The sequence below is a fragment of the Bombus huntii genome, chromosome 9 (assembly GCF_024542735.1).
Source record: "Bombus huntii isolate Logan2020A chromosome 9, iyBomHunt1.1, whole genome shotgun sequence".
Taxonomy (NCBI): Eukaryota; Metazoa; Arthropoda; class Insecta; order Hymenoptera; family Apidae; genus Bombus; species Bombus huntii.
In genome coordinates, this window is record NC_066246.1 from 124172 (window position 1) to 142087 (window position 17916).

A 17916-nucleotide genomic window follows, 5' to 3' on the forward strand; every position below is an offset into this window, starting at 1 on the left:
TTTCAGCTTATATTTCTTCATACATACAAAATATGTATATGTGAAGTTATCTTTACATCGAAACACTTGTCACGTTTATCTTAAGACTGACCCACATTTTTAAATTATATAGGCATATATAAGTACTTATATTTATATAGTAAACTTTAAATAATTGGATAAGAAAAAAATTTTTTAAGTAATATGAATTCAATTAAATATCAATATGATTTTATTTTTAAGTAATGATATATCTTTTTTGTTATCACATTGTTAACGAATATATTTCATCTACAGATTAATATATTTTTTCGTGAATTTCTCTGAAATCTTGCATTAATGAAACTATAGTGTGATCCACGTGCTTGTTTTATTAATAATAATGTTAATCTAACAAATTAAATGAATTTTTAATTTAATTTTCTGTCTCTGTAATGTAAATATCAAAAAATAATCAAACATATTGTAACTCTTGCTTGCTTCACTTTATATTGAATTAGAGAGGATTTCACTAGGGATAGGGATCTTTTGACGTGGAACAGCTGATTCTATGCGTTATTCGTCTGACTATTTCCAACATCAAGATGGCCACGGTCGTGAGAGTACAGTAAGGGTTGTATGATTTTTGGCATATATCGCCAGTTACGACGTTTGGAGCCGTTGTCATTAATATTCAGTATTTTCGGTAAATATATCTATGTTTTTTTACATAGAATACATGTTGATTTGTTAAAATAATTGCATATAAACGCGATAAAATTAGAACCTTACAAATTGTCAGTGACATCTCGTGAACGTGATATAGCAGACGCCTCTAATTGCTTTTAATAGGTTTTCTTCGAGGACTTAATGTATCGCGTTATAACGATGGCCTTTATGGTAGATGCTTGTCAAACCCTTTTTTGCTATGGACGAAGAATTCACTTGCTATCAATGAAAATATTTGTTATTAGTATTAATATAATACTGATTATTCTTTGAGTACTTTATAATAAGGTTTTGTCATTCATTTATTACGGGATTATTTGATTGCATTGTTATTTAACGACTTCCTTTGAATTGTTTCTATGAATTACTGTTATTTTATATCATCTATGTCAGAGGAGCATATGTTGTAGATTTAGCAATTTTCATCCTTATAGTTTTACAAAATAAAACATGTACTTATGCATAGCCTATATGTATTTTGTTTTTATATTATCAAAACAAAAACTTCTTCTTTTAGTAACTGAAAAAATTAATATGCTGTGCATTTATATCACAATGACTTATTTAAAAAATAAGTTGTGTTCCTTTATATCGTTTACAATAATTATATTAAATAAAGATATAACACATTTTGTTTTAACATACGAGTAAATGAATTTATTCCGAAATAGAACATGTAATGAAAATAATTGTTAAATATAAATTTGTGAAAATTTGTAATAATTTTAAAGTTCAAAATTAAATAGTTGTATCTATGTTTGTAATATATTTTACATTTATAGCATTTAAATATTACTACAAATATGAAAATTTCTTATACCTTCAATCAAACTTGGGATACTTCCAAAGGATATTAAGATGATATATCATCATTATAGAATTATTTTCATTAAAATATGTTAATAATTTGTTACACATAATGTTATGTATAATTATAACAAAAAAGACAAGAGTTCATTTTAATTACGTTTACAAAATATAAATAAGTTGTTTAAAGTTTTCATTTAATTTTATATTAATTATATTCGTTATATTCCAACTTTATGTTCAATGTTACAATGACTATGTGTGCTAAAATAATAAGTTAATTTTTACTTAATCCAGTTTGTAATAAATTGTAGGTTGAATTTTTAAAATGACAGCGGGCACAAGCTTAGTAGTACCCATAGTTTTATGGGGACGCATAGCTCCAACTCATTGTGTTTCTTGTATCTATTTGTCTCGAGATCAAAAAACATTAGTAACAGGATGTTATGATGGCCAGATATGTTTGTGGCAAGTAGACCCTGAAACATTGAAGGTAAATGTATAATTACATTTTAATTCATTTAATTAATTTCAGAAATATTAATATTAGCATTAAATGATTATGTTATTAATTATATATTAAGATGAGTCCAAGATGTTTGCTTGTTGGTCATACTGCTCCAATAATGTGCCTGAGTCGAGCAAGTGTTATTATGGAACAAAATTATATTGTCAGTAGTAGTGAAAGTGGAGAAATGTGTACATGGGACTTAGTTGATGGAAAATGCAGGGAAGCTGTAAAGCTCACCAGTGTTCATACACAGATGTTGCCTTATGTCTCTGCTGGTGGAGAAGATGTTAGATTGTTTTGTTCGGGGTATATTATAATTATATTATACTTTAAAACAGTATATACATTTCTTTAACAAATTTCTAATTTAAAGAATATTCATTTTATAATTTTAGATACTATCCTGAGGTTTTAGTAATGGACCCTTTTAGTTTGGAAGTTTTATTCACCTTAAGCTCCCGTGTTAATCCTGACTGGATCAGTGCTTTGCACGTTTTGCGGCCGGCCAAACGGAAAGGTCGGTTCTACGTGCATACAAGTTAGTTACACTCCATCACACCTATGCTTTATACCATAAATTGCAACCTTATCTTTCTCTGATTTCTCTACCAATCTGTATTGTGCAAAAATTTATTGCTCTAAAGAGATACTATTTCATTATAATATAATATAAGTGAATTGTTTCGATTAAATATTAAGTACAATATTTATTTGTACAATATGCTTGGTATCTCCTGGCCTATTAATTTTTTATATACTATCTTTCTGCTCAACAGGTGTTTCCTTTAGATATCGAACAAAGTCGTCCATGAAAATATATATTCTTTGTGCACTATACTATTTAATTGGAATATATAATAAATTTTGTAATATCTTTTTAGCAAAGTAATTAACAAAGATAAAAATTTATATGCATAGATATTTTTATCTTCTTGTGATTTAGAATTTTCTGCTAATTTTTCAAGCAATTAATAAAAAAAGCTTTGGGTAGATTAAAAACTTGGCATTTAACTATTTATGTATCTTTTCTTTTGTAAAGAGTGTTTTGTAATCATTCAAATTGATAGTACTATCTAATATATCTTATATTGTATTATTTAGCGGTGTTAATCTAAATATTATTATAAATTAATGAAAATTACATTGTTGCAGCATGTTAATGAAACAAATGCGGAGACATATCAGTGTTTTTACACTGGTAGTTAAGGCTCTATCATTTTTTTCATATTTTTTTCTCCTCTGATTTTTGACTCTCATTTTCTAGAATAATAAAATCAAATGAGCAGGCATTATACTTGAACAAACCTTTCTTTTATGCTACTCTCCTTCATTCGCATTTCCTTTCACAAAATCATTATGGCATACATTGCATTTATCTACATTAATCACTTTCATATCATTTATGGTATACTATATCTATCGTAAGTATATATTTAAACTGATAATTTTTAGAACAAGTTTAGTGTTTGAATGCAATGAATGCACTTGTATGAAAATTTTAGTGCTGGTATTTTATTATACAATAAAATACCATATGATTAAAATTTTATTGATTACTAGAATAAAGTTCTATTTTCATATTTTCTATAGGATTTTTAATAAAGATATGTAAGAAAACTATTTTACTATATAAAATATTATATCTACAATGTCTTTTAAATACATCCCTAGAATTGACAATGAATGAAAAAGAATGTAAATAATGTAAAAAAGTGTAATTTTGCATGTACTGTAATTCATCAAGAATATTGTTTACAATACTAGCACATCAGATGTATCTGTTTTTAGTGCATATACATAAATCTTAAAGATTATATCCCTTAATATACGGTATCTTAGAAGTTGAAAACTTTTAGAGGGCCAGCAAAACAAATATAAGTCAATAGATTTGTTCTAAAAACTGGTATATGTACATATATAAGGTATGTCTTATATAAATCTCTTGTCAACGTTCAAACCATTATAGCGACTTTCTGGCTTTCCAAAAGTTAATAATAAGAGTCTATTAACTAATACAAAATGTCTAATAGTCTGATGTATTTTGTCTTTATGTAATTATGCTATATCTGGGAATGAATAATTATTGATTAGATTTTTAAGATGCTCTGTGGATTATTTGGCATGACTCAAAATCTCTTTATAGATAACTGTTTAATTTAATTTGAAACATTTTATTTTGCATGAAATTATAGCACTGTATTACAGGGGCTTGATCATTTATGGTTGAAATTATTAACTGTTTTAAATAGTTTGTGTTTCCTACTTTTAGCATATTTATTCATCAATACTACAACAAAGTTTCTTAATTTTGTATAAAATTAATATTTTTTCATATGTTTATGACATTTATAAAGTGTCATTTTATTGACTCTTACTAAAAATTCTTTTGCTTAAAACGCTATGACACCTTCTTAGATATAGTTAACGCGCAACAGGCGCTTCCATTCATTTAAAGATGATGTTGTGCTGGCCTTAACGACAACTGGTACAGTCAAGGTGTGGACTCTTCTTGGACATGAGAATCGTAACAGTGAGCCTCTTTATGAACATGAAAGCAAACAAATACGATGTTTAAATGCACTTGCAATGACTTGTTGCCCATATAATCAGAGAACTGTATTAATTGTATGCTCTAAACATTGGCAGGTATATCTTATTTATTATTATTTATACACAAATTACTTAAATTTTGATTTTTACTAATATATCATCCACATTAGATATATGATGCCGGTGATTTCTCCCTTCTATGTTCAATCACTGCACCTTGTGGCGAACGTTGGATGGCTGGAGACTTCTTATCTGCGGACAGAGTAATCCTGTGGAGTGATGAAGGTCGTGGTTATCTCTATAAACTACCAGCTAAGTACGTTTTTAAGTAGAATATCCCTTTTTCTTCTTATTTTATGTTTTTACTATATATTTAATATTTCATATTTTGGACTTGTTGCAAAGAAGTTATCAACGATGATAAGCATTAAATATTTCTAAAACAAAAGATTCATTATAAAACAAGTTTGAAATATAGATTTATTTAATAAAATATTTATTTGTTGCTTATAGGGTTCTGGTACATCTTGACAGGTAGTTCTTCTAAATTTAATATTGCCAATTATCTTTAATATAAGAATTAACATATCAAGTTTTAATAAGAAAAGATATTTATTGAAAAAAGATGCTTAATCTTATAGCATGACACTAGATACTAATTTGTACTTATATACTCTAACACAAATATAATAGCTAACAAATTCGAAAACGATAATACAACAATTACAATTTAAGAAACGTAAGAAAAATTGTATATAAGTAAAAGCTATATGTAGTAAAAGTAGAAATATTTTGGAAAAATTATTCTGTTTTATTATATTATTTTATTTTATAATATATGAAATAATATATTTTAAAGAAACAAAATATATTATTGCAAGCATAGTTAAAATAAAATGTAATATAAATTGGTTGAAATGTAGTTATCTATCTTGATGCCAATGTCATTTGCAGTTAATAATTTTTTCTTCAATATACTTCATTTATTGCTAGATGCATAGACGGATCTTATAACCAAACATATTTTTTTCAATTAATTAGAATCTTTAATTTACAGTTTTTGGAATTAAATGCTATTTTATAGACGCACTTGCTGGCAATGCACATTTAATATTTGTTCCCCTTATATTGTTTTACTTCATTTACCATGAACATTCATATTCAATCACAAATAGGAAATATAAATTATGTATTTTCTATATTACGATGAAAATTAATGACAACATTTTAATGATTAAGTAAAATAATTCTTACAAATAAGTAGGAAATGTAAAAATGTAGTAATGTTGATCTTTGGAAAATATCTATTATTCCTTTTTCTTAATAATATTTTATCTTTAATAAGAATGTAATTAAATACAGATATACATTTATATCTCAAAAATTTCATGAATTGTCTATAGGGTTCCTTATACGTGAGAATGAAAAGATAGAATGAATATCTTTTTTTAAAGTTTACTTATATTTTACTATAGCAGAGTTTTCATTGAGTTTTCTCGAAAAGCAAAAAAAAGAACACCAAAAATAATTAAAATAAAAGTTATATTAAAAAGATAATTTTGCTGTAATTAAGTATATTGTAACTGTATGTATTTGTAATTTACATATGTTACAAACAATTCATGATATAACTTGTTTTTACGGTGATGTGTCTTTTTCATATAACACACATCTACTTCATTCTACGGTGGATCTGGTGTTCTTCTAGCAAGTTGAAGGGCAAGGCTCTTAGCAGGTAATCCTGCGTTATCTCTGTTACACACTTTCTTCTTGTATTCTTCATTGCAAGTTTTGTCTCTTTATTTATGTTCTTCATATTTGTTTTGCTATGTATAGTATTCTTCTACAAGTTCACTTTTCTTCTTTCCTATTTCTTATTCCCATTACAAATGACGAATGAAGTATAATATTTATAAATTTCTTACATGCATAAATACAAAACGATTTGAAGTGCTTTTTAAAACCATAAAAATATAATCAATGACTATATTAGTGATAATATTCATCTTCTATTTTATTATTAGTAGTTTACAGATATTTTTTAATCGTGGAGTCAAATTAAAGCTGATTAAAAGTTAATCAATTAATTAATAAACAAATTATATGAATTTTCTTACATTTTGTTTGTTTTGACCTTATGTTCGGATTAACGTTCTTTGTAATATGACTATATGATCGTAAAATACTATAAAGAATAAATATGTAATTTCAAATTATACAAATGTTATAATTGAAATATAATTTGTTATATTATGTCATAATTGCCAGGACAAATATTTCATAACTAATTATTCTTTTGTCAAAATCTATATAGATTATATGATAGAAATTTACATTAAACCAAAATATTATACAGCCGTATTATATCTCTCTGCATTTCATCTTACGTTTTCATCTTTATCTGTCCTAAGTTGCTTTACATGTATCAATATCTCATATCACAAGTTAGGTAAATAATGGAAACAACTATTTCAATAAAATATAATAGTGCTGTGCCAGCTTATGTAGTTTTAGTAAGCCAAGCTATATTACTTAGTTATATTTATATAAATAAATTTATACATACATTTAAACAATCTTTATTTCTGCATTTACCATATAACAAATTATTATGTAACTAATACAAGTAGCATACTAATTTAAATAATTTATAAAAGACATTATTAATTATTGGTATGCATAATAAATCAAGTAATATAAATTAAGTTATTAAAATAAATAAATAAATAAATAAATTTATATATAATATATATATAAATATATTATATATATATATATATACATATTATGTATATATATATTATATATATAAATATATAACAATTTATAACAATTTTAAACAATAAATAACATTTACTATTTATCGATTGCAAAGCATTCTTAATTTTACAGTTTGCAATTTATTATAGTATATCAAAATCTATTATAAATAATAGTATATCAAAATCTATTATGAATTATAGTATATCAAAATCTATTATGAATTAATATTCGAAATAATATTATTCCAAGAAAGCAATTTTTTTTATTGTATAGTAGCGTTGCAGACAACAAAAATTTTCATACCGCTGGTGTTGAATATGATCAACCTTATCTCTACTGCACTTTGACGCAACCTGGAGTCAAGGTCAGTTTAAAATTGGTGTTTAACAACTTTAATTTCCTACAAATTATACACTTCAACGTAATTAATTATTATGTTTCTTTTTCCATTTTAGCCTCTATCATGCCCACCAGCAATGCGACTAGTTACAGTTCAAAAACAAAGTAAAACGTTAAAGTATTTATTACGTGGTGATAGTGGAGGAGTTGTTCTCTGGACAGTTCCAGAAGTAACGACTCAACAATTAGCTCAAATTTGTCAAAATGACCGTTCAACTCCACTTTCACTACCACCAGCGGTAAAAACGAGTATTACAACTGCTTGGGAGGAAATGAAACCATCACCAGTTGGAATATTAGATCAATTAGACAGTGGAGATGGACATGGCATAAAATTAACAGCTAGTATATATTTACCACAACAAAGTCGTTTAGTTGTCGGTCGTGAAGACGGCAGTATTATCATTGTTCCTGCAACACAAACAGTCATGCTTCAATTACTTCATGGCAATCATCAACAATATGATGGTACAATAAATTTATTAATTCAAAAGTAGCAATATTTTTCTTTTCATTCAATTGGGCAATTTGAATAATTATAATCGTGATGTTCATATAAATTTCTTTCAATCATACTTCTTTCTCTCTATTCTATTATGATGGTTTATAGATTGGCCTCCTCACCAAGTATTGTTGGGTCACTCCGGCCGAGTGAACTGCCTTTTGTATCCACATGGAGCAGCACCACGTTATGATCGGACACATCTCGTTTCTGGATCTGTTGATTTTGCTGTATGTTTATGGGACCTTTATGCTGGTACACTCATTCATAGATTCTGCGTCCATGCAGGTGAAATTACACAATTAATGGTACCACCTGATAACTGTAGTGTACGTTCAATTTTTTTTATAAGTACATTATTAACTAGCAATATTTTATTATATATCTGTCTTTTGTCTCACAAATTATACATAATTATAATTTTATTATCTTTTTAGCCTAGAATACAGAAGTGTGTTTGCAGTGTTGCATCAGATCATAGTGTTACTCTGTTATCATTAGCAGAAAGAAAATGTGTTGTTCTTGCTTCTCGGCACTTATTCCCAGTTGTTACAATAAAATGGAGACCATTGGATGACTTTATGATAGTTGGATGTTCAGACGGAGCTGTGTATGTATGGCAAATGGAAACCGGCCATCTAGATCGTGTATTGCATGGTACATATAAATTTTCAATTTTAATATCCCAATGATATCTTCATATTTTTAATAAATTATATTTATATTTTTAATAATAAATTATAAATATCATATTTTCGCTATTATGTTTTTTGTCAACTAATATATTATTTAGCATCTAATACATCAAAATTTGTTCTTGTAAAATTTTAATAAAAATCTGTACAGGTATTATTGCAGAAGAAGTGCTCTATGCTTGCGATGAAAATACAATCACTGCGTCTGGTGGATCTGCTACTGGTGGTGAACTAGGTTTAGCTAATCCTGCTGTACATTTTTTTAGGTAAATGAAACCTTGCAAAATAAATGATAGGGATACTAAGTAAATTTTAGAACCAAGTCTCTAAAAGATTTTCTTTCTTTTCGTTATGTTTTTCATGTTTTGTTTCTTTAGAGGCTTGAGACATAGAAATCTGTCTGCTATAAGACACGCAACCCAAAGAGGATTGCATCAATTGCAACAACTTCATGGTGGACAAGGAGTTGATCATGGAAATCAAATAAAGACAAAAGGCACACCTTTAATGATTCAAGGTTTTAGAAGTAATCCTAAAGATCCAGAAAGCCATATTTTATTTTTTGACATAGAAGCATTAATAGGTAATATCTTTTTTAATTTTTAAAAAAATATATATGAAATGTTAATACTTTACATAAAGACACTTAAAAATTAGGTTTATTTGTTCTCATTTTTACATAGTACAATTACTTAATGATGAATATGGAGCAATGTCACCTGGTTCTTTGGAAGCACAGGGTCTTATTTCAGCCTCTGAGTATCAAAAAGTTGCAGCACTTACACAGTCTGCTAGTCCAGATGCTCATAAAAAAATTGCAGGTAAACATGTCTGAGATATTTTTATTTGTTCATACATATAGATACTAACTTCGAGCATTTAATCGATATCTATATTAATAAAAAAAAACTTGAACAAACATGCCACTTTGTAGACTTTTTCGGTCGCGTCAAGGATAAGGCAGGCGACGTTGAACGAATTTTAAAGGAGAAGGATCGCCACGGTATTGTGTTGTTATAGTTTCATTTTGTAAATCGTAGTTTGTACGCAATTTTTTTATATACTTGTATACAGCAAAAATTTAACAAGATCTTTATATAAAAATATTGGCCTTATTTCACATATTACGTTTAATGCAAATAATACAATATATAGTCTTCATGCATACTAAAATATTAATCACATGTTTTGCGATGCAGACAGATACATATATTCTTGGATGTAATATAACATTCAAGCCAAAATTCTACTATTAAAACACATTTGTTTTAAGTACAATATGTTATTTTGTTTGAATTTTCAATATTTACATTGAAACTCTTAATCAATTGACATTTTTTATATTGATTCATTAAGGAACACAAAATTAAACAAGATGTACAACCTTAATTTAAAGAAATAAAGAAAATTTAAAGTAGGTATTTTATCATGAATTAGCTGTTTGTATTTTTAATTTGCTTAATGCTTGGTAGTATTTCTTTTCTATTAGGCATATTGATTTACACAAATATATTTCCTTTTCGAATATTTATTTCATATGCATAATACTTACAGGAAATTTCATAGTATGTTCAACATTTCAACTGTTGTAGTTAGAAGAATTCATGTTGAAAAAGTATACTCACTTATAGCATCTAAAGCCAATTTCTTTCTGTAGGTATATTGGCTAAAATGAAGGAGGGCGCAGAGAACGTACATACTAAGATTCAGGCCAAGGTGGAAAGCGTTGGCCTCAAGCCGTCGACTCTCGACGGCAAAGGTTAGCCATGATTTAAGGAAGATGGCAAAATTATTGTACTTTCTACTGTTGAATTACGTGGCATGGATTTTTGTTGTTAGTTTAGATTTGTCATCTGCTTTCCATTTTCTTTTTTTTTTCCATATAAAATATATTAATTTATAGTGTTTTTTTGATATCCAAAATACAAATGATTGAAAGTTTTACTGATTTCCCTGGTTTGTTGTATTTGTATACTGATAAAAATTCAAACATTTGTGGATTTTATCATAAATATGTTTAATTATTTGTAGTATCATTTAGTAAATACATAATGTTATATTTTTATAAAAATGAGTTGAAAATTAAACACTTTTTAAAAGTAAGAAACACACAGTTAGGTATTATATTTTGTAAAATATATTTTATACTTCTAACGTTCCTGTTTTCACTGTATTATTTGCTTCTTTTTCTTCCTTAATTAATATACTTAAAATTCGCTATAGTATTTATTTACATAAGGCAAATCAGAGTTCATAGTATGACTGTAAAGAATTTAAAATCAGATGAGTAGTTTCTAAATGAAATTTTGTGTATTTGTAAGAAAAATTGCCTAAAAAATTATTTGCTTACTTTTTTCTTAAATTATAAACGTGATTTTGTTTATTTCATCATTTTCATTAGTATTTTATCATGTTCTGATGATAGCACGCTGCATTTTATATGTTAATGTTTTTATTCATAAACTTTTTGTCGTTGTATATTATTGTAAAATTTCTCATACATCTCATTGATCAAGACGTTTAAAACAAACATTTAATATCTCTTCATTTAAATATTTTTACATCTAAAATGTTGATGTGGGAATGTACAAACAATCTTTAAGTTATAGATTTATGTTATATTTTACTTCTTTAGTGTTTCTTTGTACATTTAGGATTAATAAATTTCCGACTATATTTACAAAATTTTATTGTTTTACAGGTGATAATTGGAATAATAATGAAATTGCGAAAAACAATTTAAAACGAAATGGAGCGTTTAGTGAACCAAATGCCACTATGGAAGTTGCTCAGCTTATATTAAGTTTATTACATGCTTGGGGTATTGATCCAGATTTAGATCGCGTTTGCGAAGGAAAGTTAGGTTTATTAAGACCTATGGTTCCTGTTTCATTTGGAGTATTGTCAAAAGGAGGTACGAGCGAATATGATTTAGTTTATTAAGTGCATGTGACTTCTCATGATTCAATTAATATTATTTTTTGAAGGTTACATGTCATTATTATTACCAACTTGGCAAATGCAATTGGAACCAATTGGCGAACCTACAACTCAATTAGAACAACGTTTACCAGCAGAATTAGTTAGACAAGAAAGACTTACCAGAGCATTCACAGCAAGGGCACATTGGGAGTTATCTACCACATTAACCAGCAATCATTTATTAGCAGTAGTAGCTTTAGCAAATACTTTAATGTCAATGAACAATGCCACTTTTGTACCTGAACAAGAACGAAATCGTAAAATGCATAGGTGAATAATTAATATTATTTGTTTTTCTATCCTTTTAAATATCTAATTAAAATTAAATACAAATTTTATCTACACTTTATTTAATATACTTAGGCCTGGTAATAGATCTACAGTTAATTGGAATAAGGCAGAAGAAGAAAATGAAGAAATTTATACAGCGCAACAAGCACAGATTAAGCAAGGTTGGTCTCTCTTAGCAACATTACACTGTGTACTATTGCCCGATAAAATAGTTTCACAAGGTGGTGTTAAGACTTTTAAACGGCCTCAAGTTGAAATGATGGCTCGTAGATGGCAACATCAATGTCTTGAGGTTTGTTAGCACTGATGTATATAAAAAATTGTATAAAACTTATAATGTTATACAAAATAATAATATTTTAGATTCGCGAAGCTGCTCAAGCTTTATTACTTGCTGAATTAGGAAGAATGGGTCCAAAAGGAAGGAAAACACTTGTAGATAGCTGGTCACAATATCTACCAATGTATAGCACTCAAGAACCTATTGCACCACAATCGCAAAATCAAAGTCCACCAGCTCCAGGTAGTCCAATTCCACCATCTGAATCACATACGGAGGAGGAAGATGAAGAAGAGGAACTGGCAGAAGGTAAGAATAAATTATAAAATTTCGCTTATATAATTTTAGTATTGGAAGAAGTATTTAATTTCTTTACATACATTAGCAGAAATAAATGTAGCTAGGAAACCATCGAGCGTGGCGGAATTAAAACGAAAGCAAACGACGGCAGTTGTATTACTAGGGGTAATAGGTGCAGAATTTGGGCAAGACGTTACTACCACAAATCAGAAAAGAGATAACGAACAAAGACGAAAGAGTTCAATTGTAGAAGGTTTTGGAATAGGAAATAATAATCTTGCCAGGCATACTAGTATGGCACTCACGCACTTGTTACACGCACCTCACTCTCCGAAATTACCTTTACATACGGCATTGCGAAGAGCCGCAATTGATCTCATTGGTAGAGGTTTCACTGTTTGGGAACCATATCTTGACGTATCGAAAGTAAGAATCGTATTAACAAATTAATCTTATAACTAATATAATTTATAAGCGTAAGTAAGATTTGTCAATGTATCCAATACAGGTATTATTGGGATTACTAGAAATGTGTTGTGATGCTGATAAATTGGTACCAAATATGACATATGGCCTTCCGCTTACACCTCAAGCTGATACCTGTCGTACAGCAAGACATGCTTTAACTTTAATAGCTACTGCTCGACCTGCAGCATTTATTACTACGATGGCACGAGAAGTAGCTAGATACAATACACTACAACAAAATGCGCAAACGTTAAATGTAAATATGGGTGCAAGTGTTTTGGTTAGGGCAAAACCAGAAATACTTAGGATTGTTGAACAATTAATTGATAAAATGCAGAGCGAAATGAGCGATCTCTTAGTTGAGGTGAGAATAACTCAAATTATTATGAAATTGAAACATAATTGTATATTTAATATAATATAATTTAATATTTGTTATATAATTTATAATTTAATATAATAATTGTATAATTTAATATAATTTAATATTTGTAGGTCATGGATATTATCTTACATTGTTTGGATCCAGGTCATCTTAAGACTAAACCATTGAATGATGTGTTTCCAGCAGTATGTAGATTTAATCAAGTAAGTTGAGTTATGTTAATATTGTTTATATAATTTTTTAAATACTTAGCTGATAATAAAATATCTATTTATTTCAGGTAAGTCATTGTCCGGCAACACGCAGAATAGCAGTAGGTAGTCGCAATGGTCAGCTCGCTTTATATGAATTACGAGGCAATGTTAAATGTCAAACAGTACCTGCGCATGTTGCATCTGTAACTGCATTAGCATTTTCACCTGAAGGCAAGTTTCTGGTTAGTTATTCTTGTACGGAAAATAAATTATGCTTTTGGCAGGTAAGATGTTCTCTATTTATTTATATATATATTGCTGTAACTCACATTAATCAATTAGTCAATTTTATTGTTAATTTAAGTAATTTTCAATGTTCTCAGCAAACAAGTAGTGGTATGTTCGGCCTAGGGAACTCTCAAACACGTTGTGTGAAATCATATAGCACTGCACCCATTAACGATGTAGCACGATTAAACCCTATGCGACTAGCTCGATTGATATGGATAAATAATCGAACAGTTACACTAATGCTTGCTGATGGATCAGAAACACGATTCAATGTTTAAACTGTGAAGATGCTCCCTTCTATCCCAATAATGAATAAATGAAGATAAGTACAGTATAAAATGGGATCAGCCTATAGGAGAAATATGGAATAACTGTTTTAGGCAAAAGAAATACCCGAAAGTGATGTCGTGAATATTGGTGCGCTTATTGGTACTTAATAGTACTAGTGCTAAAATAATTGGATATCATATGGAGTATACACAAATGAAGTTTATCATTGCACGATGCAGGATATGGTTTAGCGATTATCGTCAAGTATGGTATGAAAAATTGTTTTTTCTTTTCAATTTCTTACACTTATCTATCTTTTTATTTCATATATATAATTTAAATATTTCATTTCTTGGTCGCGCACGAATATGCTACATTTTGGTGTTTTCATAGCACACAAGAGAGTTTGATGCCATCAGGTTTCAACAAAAAGTATTTCTTTTATCTAGTAATTTAACTGCATTATCATTTCATTGCCAATAATGTAGTTATGATACTAAAGTATTTCACTGAAATTTCGTGAATTTAGATCAAAGTAAAATAATACGATGAAACGCTTTCATACTGTCACACGTATATCATAGATGTTGTTAGTTATTTCTACATGAGGATTTGTGTGGACGTGTGCTGTACTATACATTACGCAATGTTACATTATTGCGTATACTATTCAAAGCCATGATTACATATTCCTGAAATCCTGATATAATAGATAAAAAGATGGTTACCATATGAAAAACTGGAACCTCGCGTTGAAAGTACATACCTGTGTATATATACATATAAAGAAGAAAAAGAAAAGAATTCTCGCTGAAGATTTGTATATACATAACGCAATGGCGAATCGTATAAGTCAATATAATAACTTGTATGAACATCATATATTTAATTTGTTTATGTATAATTAAACGCTTCAAATGAATTCCTGTTTTACAAATTTTACATGTGTTATTTGTCCGCGTAATTTGTACCGCTTAACGAAAGATAAATATTTCCGCATCTTAAAATGATATACGTCGAGATCTGATTCCTAAAGAGACTAATAATTGGTCACGCATGTTTCGGTACTTAGGACTAAGGCTAGAATAGAGAACCACCGGGCGTCTTATACGCTACGTGTTGCATATGCGTTTCCCCGCCGAAGCAGGATCTTGAATGGATGAGCGTTTTACGGGCATCTTACACGCTACGGGTTAGACACCGTATTCAGGAAGAATTAATTCAATACAAAAATGAATTTTGTACAGCCTTGATGCCTTATTGCTCTATGCGTAATATTAAAAAACACGAAAAAGCTCAATAGTCGTTAGTGAATATATATCGAACATTTTTCAATCACGTTTTTACTTTCTACTGCTGTGTAGTTAAACCGATACTAAACATTGTATCATTGTATCGCATTGCCAGCGTGTTATATTTTCATACTTTGGTGGAGAAAACGGGACATGCAAGACGAACCGTATAAAACACCCGTGTAGTTCAAGCCTAGAAATCAGTCTAGACACACACACACACACACACACACGCGCGCGCGCGCGCGCGCGTGAGAGAGGGAGGCAGTAATTTTTAAAGCAGTTATTCAGAATTCAAGATATATTTTACAGTTACCTTACGATTTTTATAAATATTCTACGCGAAAATTATTAGTAATATTTATTTCGTTTAAAATGAAGCGATTGAAAGATTAAAGCTAATCTATATGTAGGTATTATCCATATGTAAAGTGTGCTGCTTCTTTTTTTATTTTTCCTCGTGAAATAAAATTTTCTCCATTCTTGAGAAACTGGATAAATAGTGAATATAGACGATAATAAGTTCGTTTAGTATAATTTATTGTGATTATTGCCTTTTATGAATTTTGCACAATATTCTGTGTAAATAGACAATGATCGTGTATACATATGTGTATATGGTTTAAAAATTGATAACATTATTCAAGTTATTACAGATATTGTGACAAGTCCAGCGAGGTATACAGTTGTATGTATGTACAATCCTTATGTTACGATTTAGTTACCTATCATAAATCGCACAAAATCATGAATAAATTTTCTAAGAGATTGTGCTAATCAAGCGAAATATAATGCATATCTGTTAAAATTTTTGTTATCGGTGATATATTGCGTTTATTAAGTTGATTCGTTACTATTTTAAAAGTGTGCAAAGTTTTATTATTTTTTTAACGATATTTTAAGCTTTCTATCATTGGATGTTGATAATATGAAGAATACGAAGAAAGATATTATAGAATACTTTTAATAGTTTTGATCTTTTCTTTTATTTGAAATATCACCAGAAAAGTGAATAGGAAGATGAAACTAACATATTTATCGATAACAAAACTTAAAAGTTTATTAGATTCGTAATTATTGCGAAGGCTAAGAGACATTTGTACCGCAAGCATTTGTCACGCAGGCGTGTCTAGAATCGGTACCAAAACAAAATACTCGTAAGCAGAAGCCGAAGGGAAGTGTTGGTTTGAGAAACATGTACGAAAATGACGAGGTTCATTTCTCAATCATAATATCCTATCGCGATAAATTAAACAATTTCAATGCGTTACACATACGCATACATGTATCTTGTATATATATAAAATCAAACTATGCCTAATTGTAACTATGTAATTATTTATGTGTACATTATATTTTATCGTGCGCTGCGTATGACCGGATGAAATTGGATCAATAATGAAAATGATCGATAACTATTATTCTTATCGATCATTCTCTTGTAGTTAATAATAATTGTCAGTGATGGATATTCGATATTTTCAGATTTTAACATAAATAGATTTCTATATAGAAACTTTCGATAAATTCTTACAATTTTTATAAAACAACTTTTCCAAATTCCATTATTCCTACGAAATATTAAACGTGATGTACTAATCTTGTGGAAAAGTTGAATTGTTCATGTAGTATTTGTATGAAGTATGTGGAACAACATTTAAACATATAAGTCTCTAAAAGTCTCATATTTTTATCTTCAAATATTTGGATTTCTTATTATTTCAATACATTCTATCGTTTATTTTAAATGCTATATGTGACTTTCGATTCCATCACTAAGAGCTGTTTTACACGGAGATATGATTCTATTTATGTAAGCACATGTAATATTTCCTATCTATCACGAATTGTGATGCATGTATTTCCGTGTGAAAGAACTCTAACGGTAATGTTTAAAATTGTAAAAGGAATGTGACGCACGTGTTGTTAATCGTTATGCAATAATTAAATGTATTTAAATGTATCCAATGTGAAACGCGTTGCGTTAAAGATCCGATAATATATATATATATACACCATGAAGACGAAGATCTTGATGAATCTTATGCTGTCGCGTTAATTACTTAAAAAAAAAAAAAAAATAATAATCATTTATATTTGAGGAAGTACCAAAATATCCATTTCTTAAGTTGCAGATGATACAACAGACGTCCCTAATTGGGATTAGAAGACTATAATTGAAAGCTTTAATAGTAGCAATTTTTACAGAAGAGGTGATACGTGATATTTAAATAAACGTTCAATGTTGT

General features: G+C 28.6%; 1 protein-coding gene across 16 annotated transcripts; it reads left to right on the forward strand.

Annotated features, from left to right (window-relative positions):
* Positions 1-511: 511 nt before the first annotated feature.
* LOC126869363 (WD repeat-containing protein 7) lies at positions 512-17763 on the forward strand. 16 transcript variants are annotated; one of them, XR_007690910.1, is made up of 27 exons: positions 513-664; positions 1809-1987; positions 2079-2311; positions 2401-2543; positions 4461-4651; positions 4726-4871; positions 5069-5089; positions 6264-6290; positions 7592-7682; positions 7774-8185; positions 8328-8548; positions 8657-8876; positions 9066-9180; positions 9292-9497; positions 9598-9735; positions 9849-9917; positions 10572-10673; positions 11616-11828; positions 11902-12166; positions 12260-12479; positions 12551-12776; positions 12853-13193; positions 13276-13599; positions 13731-13823; positions 13901-14098; positions 14198-14644; positions 14769-17763. XR_007690910.1 is itself a non-coding variant. In XM_050625782.1 (26 exons), the coding sequence occupies exons 2-26, from the start codon at positions 1823-1825 to the stop codon at positions 14179-14181; spliced, it is 4383 nt and encodes a 1460-aa protein (XP_050481739.1). In that variant the 5' UTR covers positions 512-664; positions 1809-1822; the 3' UTR covers positions 14182-14322. The 16 variants fall into 16 exon arrangements, 15 of the variants coding, with proteins under 15 accessions (XP_050481739.1, XP_050481723.1, XP_050481724.1 ...); XM_050625782.1 differs by lacking the exon at positions 14769-17763 and having other exon boundaries at positions 512-664; positions 14179-14322; XM_050625766.1 differs by having other exon boundaries at positions 14198-17763.
* Positions 17764-17916: the final 153 nt, after the last annotated feature.